Below are 22,829 nucleotides of genomic sequence, written 5' to 3'. Positions count from 1 at the left end.
GAAGAGTTGGTTATAGATAAGTTCATGGGGGTGGAGAGAGCTGTGGCTGTTTGAAGTGATCATGGTTGACAGGTATTTGTCAGTTCTGTACATGGAGCCCCTGGAGCAGGTCCAGCAGAGGGTAACAAGTGTGATGAGGGGACTGGAGCATCTCCAGGAAAGGCTGAGGGAGCTGAGCCTGTTCAGCCTCTAGAGGAGATGGATGAGAGGGGATCTCATCAAAGAATACAAGTGTTCAAAAGGAAGGGTGTTAAGAGGATGGTTCAGTTCTAGAAACACTTCCTGTTAAAGATTGTTTATGGATTGAATCAGCCTCTGTCTTCAACAACTAACTATCCAAGCCTTTCAGATGAGATAACTTGATTTGTTGTAGACACACTGCCTGTTGAACACCTCTTTCCCTCCTCCAGTAGTATTTATTTTGGTATTTAGTGAATTATTTCATGTTGTTGTTTTGTTTTTTTAATTGAAACACTTGCCTGTCTATTATGTCAAAAGATGATTTAAACTTTAAAAGGGTACTCAGCAGGAAATACTGAAGAAAATAGATATTGAGAAGTTAAGTGAGAAAAAAAAATGTAGAGAGTATAATTTTTCACTGCAGAAACTCATTACTGGTGTAGAAGAGATCTGTGGTGAGCTGAGCACGTCTAGCAGAAAATGTCAGAATTCTGTGTAAGTGAGATTTGTTGCAATACACATGATGAACATGAATGTTTACTGCTGCTGAGCTGTGGTAAATAGTGACTGAGCACTGGAACAGATTGCCCAGAGAGGTTGTGGATTCTCCCTGCCTGGACATATTCAAGAACCGTCTGGATGCAATGCTGTGCCATGTGCTCTGTGCAGGATGACCCTGCTTGAGCAGGGAGTTTGGACCAGATGACACACTGTGATCCCTTCCAACCTTACCCATGCTGTGATTCTGTGTCTGACAGTTAAGCTAAAGAAAAAATACAGATTGCCTTGAAAATAAGGCATTTAAATAAATGTTTCCCATTGCTGGATAAGGAATCTCTTAGCGTATTAATTTCTGGAGTGAACATAGAGGTTTTCTGTGCTTTAAATCAATTGAAATTGATGTGGTTGGAATTATTTGAGATGTACGCTTTGCATGCATGAATGTGATAAAAATAACCAAATAGAGCATATAAATGCTTGAGTAATGCATGTTGTAATTGTAATGCCTGGCTCTAGCACTCACAAAATGATTGCAATATACATGAACGGAAGGACATATTTTTAAATTTGTGGCCAAAATGGACTGCAGTCAAATTTGAGTTAGCTAAAGCATTTGGAAAAAATTCAGGTAGTTGGCAAGCCATAAGCTGACTGTTAATAAATGCAGGATATACTGCCATCTTCTTCTGGGTATGGGGATGATTCTTTCTGCACTTGGATTTTTGTGAATTTTTTGGATAATATATATGTTTACTTGGTTATATTCCTCTCAACTCCACTCCCCCGCCCCCAAAATCTGTTTTTAAAAGAAAAATATTTGTCTGCCATTCTGGCAAGGAATCTATTCCATTTTGTCACATCTTGGTGGGTGTGGTGTGCTGTTCGAGAATTGCATTTTGATGAGAGTTAGTATGTCTTGGCTTGGCAACTTTTTTTTTTAATTTCGTTTCTTGTAGCCTAGATGTTATGAGAATACATAATCTAGATGCCCCTGCTCCTAGGAAATCACTTCTTCTGAGAAGTGAACATTTCTCACGTGCTGTAAAAGTGGGACATTTTGACAAATCATTGCACATGATGAACAAGGTTCTCTCTGATGTCTGCAAGTCTTTGGCAAGCCCCAGTCCTAGAGGTCTCTGGTTCCAACAGTCCCCTCTGCCCCAAGCTGGCAAATGTGATGTAGTAGGAAACTAATTCCTCTACCAGAGCAGCTTGCACTTAAATTATAATGGATTGATTGGCCGGCACTCAGGCCAACAACTATTCTCACAAGCTGCTATTTTTGTGGATTTTGCCCAGATGATCTAATAGAACATTTGTAACTAATAAGCATCTACATGAATTTTGTTCTCAGTTTGGTTTTCTCCCCTCTTTCTTTTAAGCTAAAAATCAATGCAGCTGATTTTTTTTTTTTTTAAAGTGGTGCAGCATTTCTGCTATTTGCTTTCTCTATGATAAGGCTACCATAGTGCTTGTGGTCAAACATCAGTCACTGTTTCCTACAGAGAAGATTTTGCTCCTGAAGTCAGATTTGGCACATCATGGCCAGCCACCTCACAGCCAGTGAGTGAGCAAGAGTAGTCACTGCCTCTGTTTGCTCTGCAGGGGGATCTCATCTAGTGAGATCGCCTTGGCACATCACTTCTCTGTGGTACCAAAAATAATTTATAACTGGAAGACTTATTTCTCTATTCACTTCTGGCTAAAAACAACACAGTGTCTTGTGTATGTGTTTTGGGTCTGGGGTTGTTTTTTTGACAGCTTCTTAGCACTTTCCAGCTGATGATTCGCACAATTCCCCTATTCCAGGCTATTTAGTCAACGTGATGGCTCTCGGGTAGCTGCTGATGGGGGCTGTCATCATGATCTGACATTTCCTTAGTGGAGCTAACAGGAAGTCTACTTCTGTAAAGGCCATGAAATTTGGGGCCCCCTGCTTGCTTTCCTTATAAATCTGAGAATATTGATTCCTCTAAAGCCTCTCAACAAATGCCAAAGGGAGTGGGGAAAAAAAAAACTAAACATTTTCATCCCTGCTCCACTTTTTTCTTATCTCTGTTTCTCTCAACCTGCTGAAGTTGTTTAGATGTGTGGGTTTTTAACAAACATTCCCCTTTTAAGTCCTTGATAGAGATGTTAGGAAGCAGTAAGGGTTGCAGTATGTTGCAATCATTTCAGGAATCATTATAAACAAAATAAAAATCAAGATTGATTTTCTGATTCTTCTTGTAAGGTTTTTTTAGTAAGTACATTTATACTAGGGACATGCCCAAACCGCTTAGAATCATAAATATTCCTCATGCCAGAGTTTGTTTGGGAAGCAGGAAAAAAAGGTGCTGTTCTGAGGTTCAATGTCTAGACTTGCTTTTGATGAAAGAAGGATGACAAAGAAGTAAGGGGACCAGAACATTTTAATTAAATGTGACATTTTAAGGATGATCTGAAGGGTTAGATCTTATTCAATGACTCAGCAACCTGAAACGGCCTGTGTGTAGTAAGTAAGGAGGAAAGCAACCTTGATGTTATTGTCCCCTGCTTCCTGAGGGATAACCAGCAGTGATGAAGCCTCTCTGTTAGGATTAGAAGCAGTTTTACCTCCAGCAATCTAATATGATTCTCCTGATGTTACACAGTGCTTTACTTAACCTCAAAGTGCTGAGCAGTATATCCCAATTGATACAGAACAGTACTACCAGGTAGGTTTACTAGTTCTCTTACCTTTCTAGTTAGTGTAATTGGATAAGGCAGCTTTCCCCCAGGAAAAATGGTACCGAGGAAAAAGAGGGCAAATGAAAGCATAGTGGATTTTTTTTAACAATTCCATAGCAGCATGGAGTTCCATTTCCTTATACTAGCTCTGAATTTGCCCCAGTTTATCCACTTAGAAGAAATTAATTCTTGCTAATGGAAATCACACTGGTTTTACATTATATGCAAAAATGGGAATCACACTGGTTTTATATTATATGTAAAAATGGAAATCACATTGGTTTTACATTATATGTAAAAATGGAGCTATTGTGGATTCTTCAGAAGGGCTTATTTAAAAATACTTATACAACCCCACAATGGATTTTTCTTGCCCCACAGTAGCCTGGCACGCTAACATGTTGAAAGGGTTAAAAATATTTGGTTTTCTGTTTATATTTTCAGGGATTTTTTGGTTTCCCCTCATCTCAGATGAGTGCCATAAATATTATTTCTAACTTATTTCAGGATGACCCTGGTTCAGTCTTTCATTACTGAAGCATTTTCAGTCTATAAAAATAAATACTTACTGATCCTTTTAACTTTTTTCTCTTTCCCCTGCACTCTTCCAGTAAATATAGACAAGACTTGAAGGGTTTTTTGTGTTTTTAATGTTTTTGAAGGCAAGTCTTTTAGATGTATTGATGTTGTTCAGATGCAAAGCAATAGAGATTACTGAAATCTCAAAAATGTAGGTGAGGTAAATTGTCTCCCATGCAACTCTAAGTTCAATATCTGTTATTACTGTCTCATGAATAAAGCTGTGTGTCCTCATTCGTGGTCCCTGTTTAAAAGCATGCCTGTCTCATAAAATACAAAAGCCAAGAAATTTCAGTTCAGCAAAGAATAAATGCATAGCAGATTTAGAGGAAGTATGGAATGGATTCCTGTAAGTGACTAAAATGAGGCCTTTCATATATCTTTTTTTTAAATTAGTATGGGATGAAGTGTTCCTAGTTTCTGTAAGAGGCTATTTGGTGTGGAAAGAAAAGCTTTGAAGGGTTTTATTTTGAGATACAAGCCTTAAAGTATTTGGGGTGGGGGAGTGGGAGGGAAGTTTGGAGTTTTTTGTTTGGTTGTTGTGGCTGTTTTGGGGGTTTTGGGGTGGGGTGGGTTTTTTTGGGTTTGGGTTGGGTTTTTTCTCGTGTTTAGACATTTCACTATCTTGCTTGCATTTCCTGTTTCCCTGGCAGGTTTTTATTTGACTTGAGTTTTGGGGTTTTTAGTTGGTTGGTTGATTTTAACTTGTATGACACAAAGTGAGCCCTCTTAGTCAACTCCTCGTAAGTGTACTCTCTCTGGTGGTCTAGACAATGGCCAAATATTGGTTAAACATCAAATCCTGCTGTGTGCGTCTTTTGATTTTATAATGTCACTTACCCTAAATTAGTAAATTGAGTAATACACATTTGTCTTTCAAAATCTATGTGAAGTTTCACCACAGTAATCTGTGCATTGCTGGATTTGAAGATCCTCTATCAGTTTGGTTTTGATTACGGATTTCAGAGAGACCCAATTGTTCTTCCTTTCCTTTAAGATGCTTGCTGGTTTTGTGTTCCATAGATCTTCTCTGCAGTCTACTAAAGATTGCTTGGATAATGTGGAATTTCATGCCTGTGTGCAATTAAACTTCATGGTTTGCTGAAAAGAGGATATTAAAAGAATAAAATAAGAAAAAAACAATATTCCAGTAGACCAGAGGTATCTGCTGTATTCAAACAAAATGTTTTGTCTGAAGTTTTTGTAAGAAGAAGCAAGAGAGGTGACAGTCCAGATATGCAGAATTTCTAAGGGAGGATATTTTCTTCTTTTCCATGATAGCTGAGTGATTTGTGCACACAGTCAGGATATAAGAGGCACAAATTCTTTTCTGCCTCAGAGGATTTCAACTTACATTTCTCATAATCATAAAGACAAAGTGTCTGATGGGAGAAGAGCAGGCTGCTGGCCTCCTGGGTTACAGCCCATGTTCCATTGCACGTTTGAACAGCCTATGCAAAGTGAAATGGTCAGAGAGGCAGACTGGGGCTGCAATACCCAGAATAATCCTCTCTGAGCAGCAACAGAATCCCTGGGCCTGGGTCACATGAGGTGGTGTTGTTAAGTAAAGAAGAAAACCAGGTTTAAAACCTCCACATCCTGAACAATTGCTTTAATTGCGATGTGTTGATTATGTGTGTAGGAATTTCAAGTGGTAAGTCTCTCCAAATAAACAGTGCCACCACAATAATTTTAATAATTAAGGAAAAAAATTTCCAAGTACTGCAGGCCCTCATCAAGGATCTCCTTTTGTTGCAAGGGCCTGTCACTTAGAAAAGAATAACAATTTAGCACAGCGGTAGAGCAAATGGGTAAAAGAAGTTTTTATGGGCCCAGATAGAAATTAATCTATTTAATTCAGGAATTTCAAAGCATCAACAGCACTTTGGATGAAAAGCTAGTGACCTTTGCTTGCAGAGACAACTACTGGTAAGAGCTATGTCTTACCTTAAGTTTTTTTAAATACTGTGTAACACGATAGTTAAAATCCTGCAGCAGCCTGTCTATCCTTATGGTTTTACCCATCATTCCTGGGACAAGAGGGGTGGTAGTGAAGGACTTCCCAAAAAGATGAAACCAAGGCTTTACTTTCAATTCCACATTCTGTCATATTGTGTTGATTGACAAGAATTGGTAAAATTATTAATGCAATAGTTATTAACTCGATAGTCCTCCTTTTAATAGTATATTACAGAGGAAATCATGGCCTAGAAAGTAAACACCATAATACAGCATGCCTGCATTGGACTGGTTGAATTTGTGTTCCCAATTTAGGTTGCTATGGGTATATGCTAGCTTAGTTCAATTTGTAAGAGCTAGTCTTTAGTTTGTTTAAATTGCCATAATTTATATTATATCTCACAAGGACCAATTTCTGTTCATACCAGCTTAGAAAATGAAGTGGGACTGTATTTCAAAGTTGTGTGGTAAAACAATAAAATCCAGAAAGCTGGAGTGTCCCTTGCCTGGTGTTTAAAATGAATCTGTAAAGAAACATGGCCTTCTGTTACTAATGGCAAAGTCAAACAAAAAGTGATCTTTGCCAGCCAGCAGTTCCTTCTTCTCTTTCACAGCTGTCTGCTTCCTCAGGGCCTTGCTGTCTGTCTTTATGTGAAATTTTCCCTGGTCTAGTTTGTCCAGGCTTACCTAACATCATAGGCACATGCTGTTTGAAAATCCCCTCACTTGAAGCAGTCAGGTTTTTGATTTGCAGAATTTCTAATCCTCTTTACTTCACCTGGGGGAAAAGGGTCATACCCTGTATTTTGAAACAGCTGGCCTAATAATTTTATCATTCTTTATGTGATCAGCGATCTATAAAATGTATTGCTTTATCTAATCTATTTTTCATAATGGTACTGTTAACAATTCCCTTAGCAGGGGTATCTATTAAAAATGAAACAATGGTATCAGTCCACTGAAACAGCATTATGTGTTGCAAAGTGTCTTCCTTTTCTGAAATAAGGCACTTTACAAAAAGCAGTAATTCCTGACTCTGCAGCAGGATATGCAAGTGTGAATCCATGAGCATGTGCCAGCTCCTATTAGCAGCAAAAAGACAGTAACCCAAGGCAGTGGGCAGTTTACATATTCTGCAGCCAGAGGAGTTTCTATTTCTGTTATACTCCCAGGTATAGAAAAAAAAATTTGCATGTGAAGAAATCTGTCCTTTAGCTGATAGAAACATGTGAAACAGCGACATCTCAGTGTATCTGGGATTACAAAGCAGTGGTGTGTTAGATAGGGAATCATACCTCAGCACTAACCATGGTCTATAAAGCACATTTGGTTGTTGTTTTTGAGAAACAGCTGAATTGGGTTCTAGAAAAAGTGACAGAAGAAGATGGCTTGAGGTCTGCAGCCCCCTGAAACTTTCTTCCACCTCAAAGAGCTTTTGTCATGATTTAATATAATTTTATATATATATATATATAATATATTATTTAACTTATTTCATTGTTGTTCTCCAATGAAACCTAGAAATCTGGCTTTTGCTGTTAGATTTGGAGACCTTCCCAGGCATCTGTACGTGGAAATAAAAAGGAACTGTGCTGCCAGGCTCTTCTGTGGAAGTTGATGTAGAGGACATTATTCCAAATAATGGTGTGGGCAGGGGAATGTGGATATAGGTAATTGTCTTTATGGGAAACATCAAGAGTGAGCTAAACACATGAGTTCCATGGTGAAACTGTGGCTGAAACTTTGTTCCACTGGGGAGGATGGATGCCCATGGGTAGGCTGCTGAAGCACTTAATATAGGTCTATTCTCTTCTTTGAAGAAAAAGGAATTTTTGGAGAAGCAAGACCTTTCAAAAAGGAGTTGGTATAGGACATATTGATGATGGCAGTCCTAGGAGGCATTCCCAAGGCATTTAAAGGGATCATAATCACAATTTTAACTTGCCACCAAAACCTCATATCCTTGGGTGCTTTAAGTGCCAATTGGCAAAAAGCAGTGAAAAAAATATGAACTGATAGGAAAAAGCGTTCCTCACTGGAAAAACCTTTCGAGAAATTTTTAAACAGGACTTTTTACTGCATTTCCAGGGTTGTTGTTGTTTTTCAAATAGATAAAATTTGTGAATAGAGCTGGGTAGTGTCTCCATTTTTACTTTGTTTGTTAGTTGTGGGCTTGCTAGGCTTTTTTCATGTTTTAAATACTCCTCCATTTCCTGTTGTTTGCAAATCTTAGAGATACATGAAGATACAAGGTTTACTCTTTGCCATTCTTTATTTGACATCTCTGGATTTTAACATTGATTTGTTTTGGCTCTAGAAATGACAGTGATACTGAGATTAGGAGGATTTTCTTTTTCCCCTTCCTGCTCTGTCTCACCTTTTGTTGCTCACTTTGGGAAATGTGGTAATTTGAAAATCCTCATAGGTGTGTGAATCATCTTATTTCATGGTACTTGATGTTGCTCATCTGCCTTCATACAAAATAACAAGGAATGAAATCTGCATTCATTCAAATGTCAACTTAAGGCTAAAAAAGGCTTTAATTTTCTATTATGGGTACAAAGTACCTGGATTTTTGGTCATCTCTTGCACTAATGTTAAATATTTGCCTGTGTTACTTGAAGCATCACTGACCTTAGACTTTTCCTGTGGTTGGATGTCTGGAAGACTTAGAAGTCCAGACAGCTTTTGTAAATGATGGAGACTGTGTTCTTCAAGTTGAAACCTTCTGCCTTTTTCTCTCAGTTTTCCATTTGGCCCACGCATCTTGTCACAGAATATTGCTGTCCACGAGAAGTAGGAGACAGTCATGTCAAAAGTTCTGTGTATGCACACATATTTGTGTGCATGGGTGCTGCTGACAGACCAAATAAGAAAATGCATGCATCCAATTGCTAAAAAAAACCCAATCTCTAGTGTATTCATTACATTGCAATTAAAAAATAAGCTGTTGTCAAAAGCCACAATGGAGAGAGAATGAAAGAAAAATATAGGCTAGCTAACAGTACCTTAGTATATAGCAGTCTGAAATTCTCCTGCTCACAAAGGAATATAATCGATTGTATAAAACTTGAGGAATGGAAAAATGTGCTTGGCTTGCTCCTCACTGATTCATAAGTGAAAATCAGGCATAACTCTTGGAGAATTCAGAAAACTTCACACCTTTCCAAACTGGTGAAATGAGATCAAGGCTATTTTCTAAGCTTAAGCCTACTATTTTATCCAAGTTCTGCAGAAATGAACTTAAAGACAATGGAATAATGTATTAGAATTATGCAAATTCATGTTATAATGCATTTTGAAATTATTTACTCTTGACAGCCAGTCATCTGTTATTACCTTTCTGAAAGCTGATCTTTTTTTTCTCCTGTGGAACACCTCTTGAAACACACTAATGAGAGGCAGTAGGAAAGGTATGCAGAGTCTGTGCTTTGATCAGACCAGGCCAATGGCAGAAAGACCATGTAGGCATTGCTACAACATCCTTGGCAGTGCTTATGTGACTAAGAAGATCGTGCTTTACTCACTCCTAAGGAAGCCTTTCTGTAACTTCAGCATATTTTTATTGCACACACAGGATTCAAAAAGTGAAGAGGCATTTGGAGTGTCACGTCCATGTGTGTGGATCAGCATTTTACCAAGTAGAATAACAGTTTTTTGTAATTCTGTTCTTCAGATGTGCTGTTTAGTCTGTTACATCACTCAGGTCTTGTGGTAAAATGGAAATAACCACACTTTCTTGTTTTCATAAAGTATTAGGCCTGCCTGAATGAAAAGAATACTTTTTATGTCAGTTGTTTTTGCCTCTGTGCTTTCCTACAAATGATATCTGTAGTACTGCAGATCAGAAGGTGTTATGTGGTACTCTGGTTTACTGCCAGTTTCAGGGCATCCCTGCAAGCTATGCAAGCTAAATAGATGGAAGAAACAAGTTGAAGGAAATTGCAGTGTTTGCAATGCACAACCAGGAGCTCTTGATATCCACAGTAAGCCTAATTCCCCTCTCTTTCCCATCCACTAGTGACAGACCAACTCACTTGCTACTTGAGAAGTGATACCAATGCAAAATGAGTAAAGAAGGCAGAATCCTGTAGTGGAGTCAATACTCTTGTTTTGAGGAGTTATTGTGGCAGCATGAAAGAGCTGGAGAAAAAAAATCATGTCAGTAAATACATGAAGTGCTGCACCACAGGAGTAAAATCTTCAGTGAAGGAATGTACTTGCTGGTATCTGAAGCAGCACAGTGAGCACTGGTGCTTAGATCCAATAGAGATTAAAAGATTTTAAGAGATCTAGAAAGAAAATTGCAATTTCCATTTCAGGGAAAAGCAAGCGAGCAGAGTCAGCAGTTCTACTGCTTCACTCCACATGGTGTTCCTGCACCTGTCACTGCTGTCTTCTGCTATATAGCTGTGCAAAACTACTTCTGTTCCATCTTTGGAAGCTGAGACCACTTTTTTCTACTCCCTACATGGTTTTGTGTTTGTCAGGGAGAGATACAATTTTAAAATGCTACTATAAAGGCAAATGAAAGCTTTGCCTCTAATTCCAAATAGGATTTGTGTAAATTGATTTCTAGTAGTTCATTGGGCATGTTTTTGTTGGACACGTCTCTCACTTGTCAGAGATGGGTTTTAAATTTCCTTTCAATCCTATTTTACCATGGTGTGCATGGTTTAGAACTGCTGCTTCCAATTAAGGTTAAGTGTTTAGTGTTATCCAAATGCTCCTTGTTGAAAATGTATATTTTCCACTTCGGAGTTATGCAAATTTCTTTTTCTGTGACATTGGAAAAAGTCAAGGAAAAAGAAAAGCTGCATTACCTTCTTTTCCTGGCATCTCTTGCAGCCATTACAGTCAAAGCAATCTCAGTAAAAGGTTGCAACTGGCACTAAAGGAACACTGCACCATTATTATTCCTGGAGTAAGAGAGCAAAAATAGACTCAGACTTAGGCACATTTTGTCTTTTCTCTCCTTCTCTTCACATGCTTAAGCTGCTGCCAAGCCCAGCTGCTGCTTTGTCTGTAACATGCACCAAGTTGATTTTCCCCAGTGCCCTTTTAGCTGACATGTTTGTCAATGCATTGACTATTTGCACTTCAGCAGATACAGTACAGTATCCCTGTCTCTCTCCTCTTTGCTCTATCTTCTGCTCTTTTCCATTACTCCCACATTGCAGCAACCTGCATCCTCCTCCCTGATATCTAAATGGATTTATTACTTCCTGACTGCTATTCTCACTGTCTCATCACTTAGTGACTAACATTTAACATCATTCTCTATTACCTCAAAGCTGTAATTACATCCCTCATTTTATTCATTCATTTTTGTTACTCACAAAACCCTGTGCTCCCTTTTTTGCTCTCCCCATGCCTTTCACTAGCACTGTTTTACCATTTCTGAACTCTTATCTTCATTACATCAACATTGCACCCCCAGCTCTTTGTCAATGTGTTTTTCTGGGTTTCAAGGTCTTACGTAGTTGTTAGTGAATCTATGTCTTATCTGGGGTTGTTAGAACCAAGCACTCTGCACGTCAAGTATGAAACCATGTGGAGAATGTTTGTAAGTAATACGAGCTGAGATGCTGGAGTCCTCTGATATGAGTATATGTCTTTTTCCAAAACTCATGAACATGAGCCCAGGAGTTGAATTTTCCAGTCATAGTTCTGCCCTGTCACCCCCTTATGTTAATACCTTACAGTTTTCCTCCAGCTGAACACTGTATCCATAATTTTCCTTGTGAAATGTTTTCTTCTTTATCAACTACTTCTGCTTGTAATGCATTCTCCATGTCTGCTGGCATTTTGTGTTATCCATCAATAGTCTGTGTCCCACCTACAGCTCTGCTTTACCACATTCACTCCCCAGTACCTACATGGTTGTGTCTCAATGTTGTGGCACAGGCCCTGAATTTCTCATGATCAAGTGGTCTTGCTTTGGGGTCCCTGTGGATCTGGAAGTCTTTGTCACTTAATCCTGTTGTTGTAGGCTGCCTTGCTTTCCTTCAACATCTTTCATTTTCATAAAGCATAGTTACATTGGGCTCAGAACATAAAACACTTTCAATGGCACACTAATGCACAAAACAAACAACGAAAAGCTGCAACAAAGAACTTTATTTTCAGCCTTTGTGCATGTTTGAATTTGGCATGAAAAACAATTTTCTTGCCTTGCTTTTTGACCTTGGGCAAGAAACTGCTCTTGGCACATCTGGGTTTTTTTTTTTATTTTGTGAAATAGAGATGAAGATGCTGAGCATCTTTTAAAGCAGATTCAGAGCTGCAAATAAAATAAAAAATTTAAAGGTAGTTGATTTTTTTATTCTTATCATGCTTGTTATTCTGTGTGTCAGTCAGTGAAACAAGCACAATGTCTATTCTTAGCACATAATAATGGTGATAGTTGTTTTGACTCATCTGAGATTTTCTTGAGTGGCTAAGTTGCTAATGGAACTGATGTTCTGAACTCCTACAGACTTCACAGTTTTTTCACAGCCATGTATTTTTTGCAAGTGATGTACCACCTCCCTTGCTTTCTGCTTATTCTCATACAAAGTTCTTTGTCTTGATGTAGAGTCTGTTTCCCCTTCTTTGTGGTAAATGCAAGATCTGGCCTTAGTATTGTTTGCTTTTAAGTTGCTCTGTCTTATTTATTTGTCTGGTAGAATTGCCTCTTTATTTTTTTTTTGTTTGTTTCATTTTATGGTTTTTGTTTGGGGTTTTTTTTTATTTTCTAAGAATTAAATTAGTACCTTTTTTGGCTTATGAAAACACTTTACTATGTCTACAATGCCACATTAAAAAAATCCAAAAATTTGCTTAGCTGCCCACAAGCAGAACATTCCCTGAATATTTGCTGTGTGCACTGCAAAAAAGAAAGCTCTCCCAGATTACTGTTCACAGGTTTCCTTTTGTTTGGGGGATAGTCTTATTTTGAACAGTATTGTTCAGTAATATCTATGCTTGGAAGAATGCCAAGCTCATCCAGGGCAGCACAGGCAGCTCTTCCCATTGTAGGGCTTCCAATTAAGCTAATGCTACCAGCTGTGTGTTCCTTTGTGTGCCCTGGACTAGGCTGTGGTATTGTGCTTCCCACTGTATCTCTCCAGCAGAGCCTGTTGTCTCCATATTAATAGTTTGGGCAAGAGAAGGGGGGCTGTGAAACATGAGCATTCCGAAAAGAGAGGAGATGGAAAGGAACTTCTGGCAATGTGAATTATGCTAAGGAACAGGCCTTGTAACCTTGAAAAAATGGTTGGGGGGAACACAAGTGTAATCTCTGTGATTTAGATCCTGCAAAAGTGTTTCACAAAGGTGTCAAAGTATCATAATCACCAAAGCACAAAGGAAATCAGATTGCTAATCCCAATTTAGTCATGCAACAAAGTGATGGCAGAGTTGGCTCCAGGATATGAGTCTTCAGTGTCAAGTCCTCTAGATCTTGTTTCTGGGCATTGGAAGCAATGGGGTGAAGCAGGTGGGGGGAAAAAAATAAATTACAAAAGGAGAGATGGAGGAGGAGGCATGAAGAGGAAGAGCAAGTTGTTTTGTCTGGCTGGAGGGGCAGATTCTAAGGAGAGAGGGAGAACAGGCAATCGGAGGATGAAAGCCAATGCTCTGTGATGCTCAGGGCAAAAAGAATTGGATAGGAAGGAAAGTTAGAACCGAGATAGGAAAGATGGAAGGGAAAATTGCGAGACAGTCTGATTTATAGGTGGCAAGGAAAGTGTATTTTTTGTCAAATGTCATCAAGTTCAGTGTTTTATCCTCTTAACAAGAAAATTACCCTGGCTTATTTTGAGCAAGCTCATAAAATGAGAAATGCTGATGCTCAAGGTTTTAACAGGTTTTGTTGTTGATGTTTTTTTCCCGCAGCACTTCTACACAGACTTCACAGGAACACAGAATTAGAGTAAATCCCGGTGATTTTATCAGGATGTTATCTTTTGATAAAATTATATTTAATTTTACATTAAGCTGCTTTAAGACTCAGCCTTTTTGTTTCCATGTAATTGCTGCTATGCAGCAATTGTCTGCTCTGCAGCAGGCAAGCTAGATATTAAAAGGGTATCAGACAGTATGTGCTGCTTAATAACTCCTCAAATAGTGCTGGTTAAGGAAATAAAAGATTTAGAAACAGAGCAAGGGTGAAGGTATAAAGTAAGGGATGGACGTAGTTGTCATGGTATACTGAGGTAATACATCCATCATAAATTGGGTAATCAAGTGTAATCTACCAGTGATTGCACTTGAAATGAAAGTTTTCATTTTGCTGAATGGATGAATGGAAATTGCTCATGCAACACTTTGAGCAAGGATGTTGACAGTAGATGAGATTTGGCTTATGTCAGTAGGAGTTCAGCACAAATAAAAGAGTATATTTTGGAGTCATTCTGGGAATCTATGCCTGAATTTCTTTGCACTTCTTATTTTCCAATGGGGTATATTACCTTTTCAGATAGACATCCCTGTTGGGATGCCAGGATTCTAGAGGTCAATTTTGTGATGTGTATCTAGCCTTTTCAACAGTGAATGTCACTGCCTAGCTTTAACTGATTTTAACTTCCTTCTTTCCCTGCCCCTGTTCACCCTTTAGCACACATATCAGACCTTTCCACAACAGTGGTGCCTGGCATAGACTCTTTTTTCCAGATCTATCAACACTACAGCCTCTTTGACATCTCAGACAAAGGCACCCTGGAAAGCACCCTGTCCATTTTGGGGCATATATTCATGTTTACATCCTAACAGACATGGCAGCCAAAGCCACTCTTCAGCTGAAGATTTATTGCTGTGTAATTTTTTTAAAATTATGGGGGTGGTTCTAAATGTTTTTTGTTTTAAAGTTCAGGCTTCTTGAAAGGATGGGAACCATCATTTCGTTTCTCTGAGACAACACCTGGACGCAATTTTTGAATGCCAGGTGAAACCAGATTTAAAAAATATAAGAAGTTATAGTGCTGTTTCTCTGCCTGATGTGCTAACCTGGAAAGACACGTATCCTCTTTGTGCCTCTATAGAATGGAATGGAAGAGCTGCAGGTTGGCATGCAGGAAAAAGTAAATAAATCAGGACATTTGTCTGAAAAGAGAACTTGTGGAACTTTCCGTTTGGTAGCCTTTGTAAGCTGTGCTTCTTTCAAGCCTTCACACTGAATCCTGCAAGCAACAGCATCAAAATACCTTTTGTGTATAAATTTTGCTTTCCTCCAAACTTGGGAGACTTTTAGTTTATTTTTTCAGTGCTCAGATTAATTACTGCATTTTAATGTGGTGGATTTAACGCTACCATAATTGGCAGAGCTTGTATACAGGAAGATATCTGACCCAGAAAAGACTCTCAAATGCTTCTCAATATTAAAAATTCCAAAAGTTGTTGTGGTATTTTGTGCAACAGAGATGCAAATATGCTTTCTGGTAATAGTTTTTAGATATCAGAAGTTTGGATTATTTTTCCCAAACAAAGAAATCCCAAGGCTTAGAAAGCACAGCTGCTAAGACTCAAATACAAGTTTGTTTTACAGTCAGGACAAACTAAAATCCCTTAAAGGTTAATTACAAGTGAATTTAAAATACTGTTAACAGTCCAAGTTTTGTATAATGTAGTGGTGGGAGGGAAGTTTTGACTAATGTTTACAGAGAAGATGTAAATGAAGTGCAATTCTATAACCTTATAAAAAAAAAAAGAACAGGATAGACTCTGTTATCTGCATTGCAGAGGAGAATATTCTTTAAAATCCAGTCAATAATTTCCCCTCCCCCCATCTTTCCTTATTTCCTTCTGAAGAGTTTTCAGGATATATTAAAAATGTGCTGTCACTCTTCTAGAAATAATTCAGTTCTAAGTCTGGGATGAACCATTGTGTTATGAAGGAAAAATAATTTGCAAGAGCAGAATTGCCATCCAAAAGTGACTAAAAAGATTCACTGAAAATTTGAGGCCAATGTCACTTGATCCTGGGGCTCATAATCACATTTTATTCTACTTGCATCTGAGATTATGAACACCAAACAGAAAGACGTATAGTTTATCCCTTTAAACTTCTTGTCAGTTTTGTGGCTGTTTACATGTGAATACGTTATCTTTCTGCAATGAATTCATGAGTGGTTTGGGGAGTGTTTAAAGGTGACCAAGACAAAAATAATTGCATTTTGTGAGGGAGCAGAACATTGTAGTGAAAGAAATGCAGATTTTAACCTTATTCTTTACCCTTTGCAACAGAAAATTTGCATGCTGTGGTCCCTCAGTCTTCCTCAGCACCCTGAAAATCAGAAAGGATTTGAGAAGCAGCCAACAGCATATTCTCAAAGTAAACAAGAAATAATAACTTGTATTTTCAAACCTACCTAGAAGCTAGTAGATAGAAGCTGCCTCATACTCCTTTCTGGGGGCTCAGGTATTTTGACCCTTCAATCAGCTCTGTATCCTGGTGTGGATTAGTACAAATAGGGAAGATGAATTTGTGGAATGCATTAATAAATCCATTAATACTCTCCTTGTTGCCTATGTATAAAGGAAACCTGAAGTACGTATGGACTAGGGTTTTTTTTCCCCTGACCTCTGACTGGATTGTAGGTTCCTGGCCATTTGGATGGAATGGGGAAACAAATCTGAGTATTTTTCAGCAAACCTGTTGTTCATCTGGTAGTGAATTCTATGGACTCCAAAAGAGAGTAAGAAGATAAAAAATGTTTCTGTGGAAAGACTGTATTCACCTTCAACAGAAATCAAAGGAAAGCAAATTTGGCCCAACTGTGTGGAGCCCTACTGGTGACAAAGTCCTTGGAGTACTTTCAAAACATAGAGCAGATGCAGAGTAAAAACTGCTTATAGTCTCCATCCCAAACTAGAGATATCAGTCAGGAGAGGTTTTGTTCCCTAGATTCACATTCAGATAAATAGCTGTGAGGCATTACTGTGTGTGGATAATATGTGGAAAACATCCAGGAGCAGTGAGATTGAAATGATGTCAGCTTTGAAGAGGACATCCAGGGGAATGACATTGGGGTGTACAACTCAGGCCCATGGGACAGTGATTCTGGGAGCAACGTTGAGATCTAATTCTTGTTCACTCAACATCATCTCAGTCAAACAACATAACAGTTCTGGAAGGAGCCTGGTGGTTTCTAAATTACAGAAGATAAGGACCTCAGAATACATGTCTGATTATTTAAAGGGATCCTACCCACTCTTTATGCACAGCATCTAGCATTTTCAAAAACATGCTGCTAAGAGTTGGTCTGACATTTGTTTAACCACAAATTTAAGTGGGAGCAAAACTGGACTGCTATTGAAGTCTCTAGAGATCTTGCACTGTATTTTTTATCAGTTTGGCTCATCAGTTCATGGTAGATGAGGGTGATGTGTTAGGATTTACTATCAGGAAGAGCATGGGAGAAATAAGTAAGAAATATCTCACTTTTATAGCAATAGTTAATTCTCAGTAGTCCCTTTTTTGGTGCTTCTTATTTATTCCTACATCTCTTTTTAACTTGCTTCTATTTATAGATTTTTTTTGTTTTCTTTGTAAATTACAGCAACTAGTAGTTATTTAAGGACCTACCATTGTTTCCATGTTAGAGAGAACTCATTTTAAGGACACATTTGTTACTATAGCCATTTAAATTCTGCTTTGCTGGAAGTGCTTGTACAAGCTGATAGCCTAGATGTAAATTATTTATTTCAAATTGAATTGGCTGCGCTCTTTATTTTAAAAAAATAGCACACTAACCAAAAAATTAGGTTTTTATTTTCTTTAGATGCATGCCAAACTAGCAAGAGATTTTACTCTGAATGATTGCTTTTTTGTTACTGGCAATTGGCCCACCAGTGTTGAAAATTCAGAAACTTTGCATTTTGAAAAAAAAAATAAAACCAACAAGATAACCTGCAGAGTTAAATGTAATGCTGGGTGCATGCCAGTGTGTGCTATATGTGCTATATATATATACATAAATAGAGAAGCATTTTAAATCATCTTATTGATGCTCTTCATATTTTCTCTTTGCAATGTTTAAAATAATGTGATCAGTTCTATTCCTCCAGCTGGTCTAGATGCAGTTGTTAATAACATCTGCTATCTCATGGTTATTAGGGTGAGCTAATATCTGGACAACTTATGTTTAAATGTAACTTATGGTATGAATCAATATTTTAGAAACACTATTACTGAGCTTCTGCTCGCTCTTGGTTAAATTTGCAGTTGAGCTGTGTACAGGTCCATTTGAGTTTGGCATTTCTGCAGGCATGACTGAGGACTTAACAGACACAGCAGTATTTTATTTCTCTAGTTGATGGCAAACTAATATTCCTTGATCATATTGGCAGTAGACTAAATACCAGCTTGGAAATACAACCAACCAAGGAGGTTGTAGTAAATTAAATTGCAACAGAGTTTTGAATGCCAAGATAGCATATAAGTGTGCATGTATGTGTATATATATATATATACACACATATATATATATATATATGAGTGTGTGGGTTTCATAACACAGATGGGGCTAAACGAATCTTGGGTGTTTCAGGTTCAAGAAAGGAATGCAACCAGGATTTCAATATGTTTGACTTACAGCTTTTAGTCAATTGATAAGCTATAGCTGAAAGATTTGGAACACTAGGGAAAGGATTTAATAGAGCTTTTATTAGTGAGGAGGGAGGAAAAAGGCTTAAGAAAACATGTAGACCTCAGTCTTATGCTTTTTTCCAATCAACTCTTCTGCTGGAGACAACAAATGGAATGAGGAATATTTGAGTATCCTAGATGATGTTTGGCCATATTGTATAGGCTTTACTTTGTATGTGTATATACTGCAGAAATTCTGAATCTGTTAGAAGAATAATCCAGTCAGTCTGACTGAGAGGTGAACTCTCAACTCATGGACTGATATTCTAGAAAAACCTGCCCCTGAGATATCTTCCTTTCTCCAGCAGCTAACTCTCTGTATATTAAGTAGTCTCTAAGTGTGCAGGAATAAGGTCTATTTGAGCTTAATTAAGTGTATATTGCCCCAGTCCAGCATGCACAATTCTCATAAGCATATCATGGAAGAAAGAGACACCCAGGCAACTTTGGTCCTGAGGCTATTGTAACAAATGTGATGCAGTGTCAGGGGAGAAGATTTTAATCCTTTATTCAGTTTGTTTGCCAGTATTAACATTCGGTCCTGTGGAGCTAAATGTTCCATGCTGTTTTCTTCCCCTTCATGTTTCAATAACAATTTTCATAAAAAGCATGTCTCCCACTTCATGGCATTACAGGGAGTGGTAATTCAGAGTCTGAAAGAGTGCCTGAAAATTTAGACATTTTCAAGCAATTTCTGTAATGCATTTTGGCTTGTCTATATTTTTAAAAGTCAAGTTTGAGAGACTGGAGGGTACCACTACATATTTTCTTTGAACACATGACATTAGAGTCAAAGGAACTTAATTTTTTTAAAATTAAAAACAGGCTTTTGCAAAATCTGCCATTAATTTTATTCATATTAATTCTATCAACATCTAGCAATATATTTTAAAAATAGTTTTTGTCTCAAGCAGTAGCATTCTCACTGGGATATGCAACCTAGATATTGCAGTCCTTGGTAGAGCAAAACCATATCAAGGAAGAGATTCAGCATCTCCCTAAAAAGTTAACTTGACAAGCCTTTTATTTTGGTTGAAAGTCATGATAAAGGACTCTAGCAAGCAGCATCGAAGATGAATATCTATTAAGATTGTTTGGAAATGTTCCAAATTTTAGAAAATTGTGAAATTCTGATAATTTTGTTGTCCCATTTCCAATCACATTTGATACTTTTCTGACAAAGGATACTTGTGGTTATTGAAAATATATTACCTTTAACCTGAAGTCCAGAAGCTGACCTGTGTTCAGAGCACATAACAGAGGGAACACTTTATCCTAAGCCAAAACACTTTGAAAGCTCTCTGTGGGAACCCTCTCTGTGCCATATTTATCTGCATGAAGGAATTCAGGATTCACAAGGGACAAAGCCTCAGCAGCAGCATCAGTAGACCCTGGGAAACTACCCTCATATGGTCCAGATCTCTGTCTCTTAATGAGAATAATGCTCTGGCCTTAGGAGAAGGTGGTTCTCTGCACTCATGACCTCTGGTGCTGTCCTTTGGCTTCCTAGTCAAACTCCATATGGCCCTGAAGGTGGAACTCCATTCTTCACACTGCAAATATTCCCACTGAGACCAATAGGTGTTTGCAAAGTAAAATATTACTGTGAGTAAGAGCTATATGATACAACAGGTGTGGCACTAAAATATGGTTTTATATTTTTAAGGGAATATATTCTCACACGTGGGTTTCTTGGTTTTGCCTGCACATGTTATGTGTGCTGAATAGTCCTGCAAAATAAGTAATTGTACAGTTTAGTATTAGATATTAATGTGTAAATGCATATTATTCTTTACCATCCTATTATCTAATTTACATGTGTAAATGCAGGCTAACTGCTTGTGTAACTTTGCCAGTGGCAAATTGAGTATTTAAAAATTTAGCCTTGGGTGTGTTCTGGGGAATTATGCTACAAGCCCATGTTATTTTTTTGTTCAAGCTCTCCAGCCTGTTAGAAACACAGTATAAACATTTGAATCTGATTCACAGAGAAACCCTTCAAAATTATAGACTTAATTATTAATTCTTTTGATATTTATTGATTGCATTAATATTAGTCATGATAAACACCATTGGTACTAATGTGGATGTCACTGGTATTGTACTTAAGGCTGTCCACTGTAACTCAGCCTTCAGTAATAGGACCATTAGTTAGTTCTAAGGTTATATTTTGCATAGTCAACTTCATGCCCTTCTCAAGGACGTGACGAAAGTAAGTGTATATTAACTGTTCACTGAATTTTGAAAATATTTTTGCTGTTTGTAAGACTAGCTTGGGGAGGAGGAAGGGTTGCTTGTCTTCCAAAGAGAAAGAAGTTTACATTAGATATAGATATACTGTATATACATATACCTCTTAAAACCCAAAAGAAACTTCATTTTTCCATGGACAAGTTAATGTGCATAATCCTATTCCGTTGTCTTAAAAGCTGACAGCAAGCTGGATCTGTTATTTCTTCAAGTTTTCCCTGTATAATGCAAAGATACTATTATTCATGGAGCTGCTGTGCTAATCTTTGAAGAGTGCTTATCTCCTTGGGTGGGCATGTTAATTCCATAGCCAAAATCAGTTCTTAATGTTTTTGAGAAGATCCAGTGGTGGGTCTCATTTCTAAGGGAGAATTCATCTCTGGATAGGGTGGACAGGACAGTCTTCCAGCTTTGAAGACACCTCAAAGTGAATAGACTAGTGCCATGATTTTGATGAATTTTAGGTCTGGATTACTCAATACAAAAAAGGTGCCCATATTTTCTTGATTGGACCTTCTGTGTTTCAACTCCCAGAGACTCTGTTTCGACAGCAAAACAGGCGCTGTGCGCTGAACCACTCTCACTGCAAATCTCCCTGTGTTTCCTTACAGCCTGTGACCTGATGAACCAAGGCATCCTGGCCCTGGTCAGCTCCATCGGCTGCACGTCAGCAGGATCCCTGCAGTCTCTGGCAGATGCCATGCACATCCCTCACCTCTTCATCCAGCGCTCCCCGGCAGGAACGCCGAGGAGCGGCTGTGGGCTCACCAGGAGCAACCGCAACGACGACTACACGCTTTCCGTGCGCCCCCCTGTCTACCTGAATGATGTCATCCTGAGGGTGGTCACAGAGTACGCCTGGCAGAAATTCATTATTTTTTACGATAATGACTATGGTAAGTATTTATTTAGCAGGGCGAGTTTTGTCAAATCCGTAATCCTGTTGAAAGGACTCACAGCTTTATAGTCTTCCAATTGATTGTGTTAGCTTGTGAACATTTATGGTTCTGGCAGCATTTGACAGCACTGCAGAGAAATCTATTTCTAAAATTTATCAACATTTACAGGTTTATTTGATAATGTTTCTGTTAGAGTTAGCTGATAAATGAAGAACTTAGGTGTTTTTCTATTTTGCCCATGTTTATGAAGCATAGAAATTTTTAGCAAGCTCTCTTGGTTTTTTTTTTACTGTGGAAGCATAAGATGACAATTCAAGAAGCAACATGTAAGATTTGCATTCTGCAGATTTTTTTATTGTGTTTGTTGGCATATATTTTCTGGCCAGAATCTGAAGCAGTGGTGAATGTAGGTCAGAGGTTTGGCAAGAACGACGTGCTAGTCATAAATATAAAACATGCAGAAAGAAGTTCTGGAGAGGGAAGAACTTGAGGAGGAGGAGGGCTTGGAGAAGACAACATTCCCTCTTGTTTGAGTTCATTCAGTGTTCCTGAAAGGTGCTGAATTGGTGGTTTTTGTGTGATAGAGTAAGTGTGACACAGATGGCAGTGTCACAAGACTGCACCATCCAGCTCGGTGAATCAGCCAGTTCTGGTCCAGAAATTTTCTACAGCTGACAGGAGAACTGGAAAGATTTCTCCAGTAAAAGCGCATTATCTAACGAATTTAATGATCTTTATTTCTGTGGAAAATTGCTTTGCAACCAGACCTGTTTTCTTCAGTTGCATCCAATATTCATAAGTAATCATGACTGGCTTGGATGAGCATTTTAAAACTTATTTTCAAAGTTAAATCTTTAAGTTATGGAAAAATGCTCACTTCAGCGATTTCCTGCGCATAATATCTGGTTCATTCAGGTCAGGTGTTATTGATTTTTGTTCCCTGCCTACATAATAAATTCTTAAATTAGAAGAATAGAAAATGATGAATAGGAGAATTCTTCTTAATAACAAAGCAGCACCTAAAGGACCAGCCAGGGAATAAAAACACAGACACACACACAAACCCCTACAGAGCAAATAAACAAAAAATCCAAAAATCTCACAGGAAAGAGTATTTTTGTTCA

General features: G+C 38.1%; 1 protein-coding gene across 5 annotated transcripts in view; it reads left to right on the top strand.

Moving 5' to 3' along the window:
* GRID2 (glutamate ionotropic receptor delta type subunit 2) overlaps positions 1–22,829 on the top strand; it is a 673,340-nt gene that overhangs the window by 371,184 nt on the left and 279,327 nt on the right. For all 5 annotated transcript variants that reach the window (XR_014851598.1, XM_085058012.1, XM_085058013.1 and 2 more), the window contains exon 3: positions 21,418–21,702. Coding sequence is in view for 4 of the 5 variants with exons in the window: in XM_085058012.1 (XP_084914138.1) it covers positions 21,418–21,702 (285 nt within the window). In the remaining variant the exon portion in view is untranslated. The remainder of the gene's footprint in view (positions 1–21,417; positions 21,703–22,829) is intronic.

The sequence above is a fragment of the Lichenostomus cassidix genome, chromosome 4, assembly GCF_008360975.1.
Source record: "Lichenostomus cassidix isolate B80296 chromosome 4, HeHo_3.0, whole genome shotgun sequence".
In the NCBI taxonomy this organism is placed as follows: Eukaryota; Metazoa; Chordata; class Aves; order Passeriformes; family Meliphagidae; genus Lichenostomus; species Lichenostomus cassidix.
Note: the sequence above shows the minus strand (reverse complement) of the source record. Positions and strands in the feature narration are given on the sequence as shown.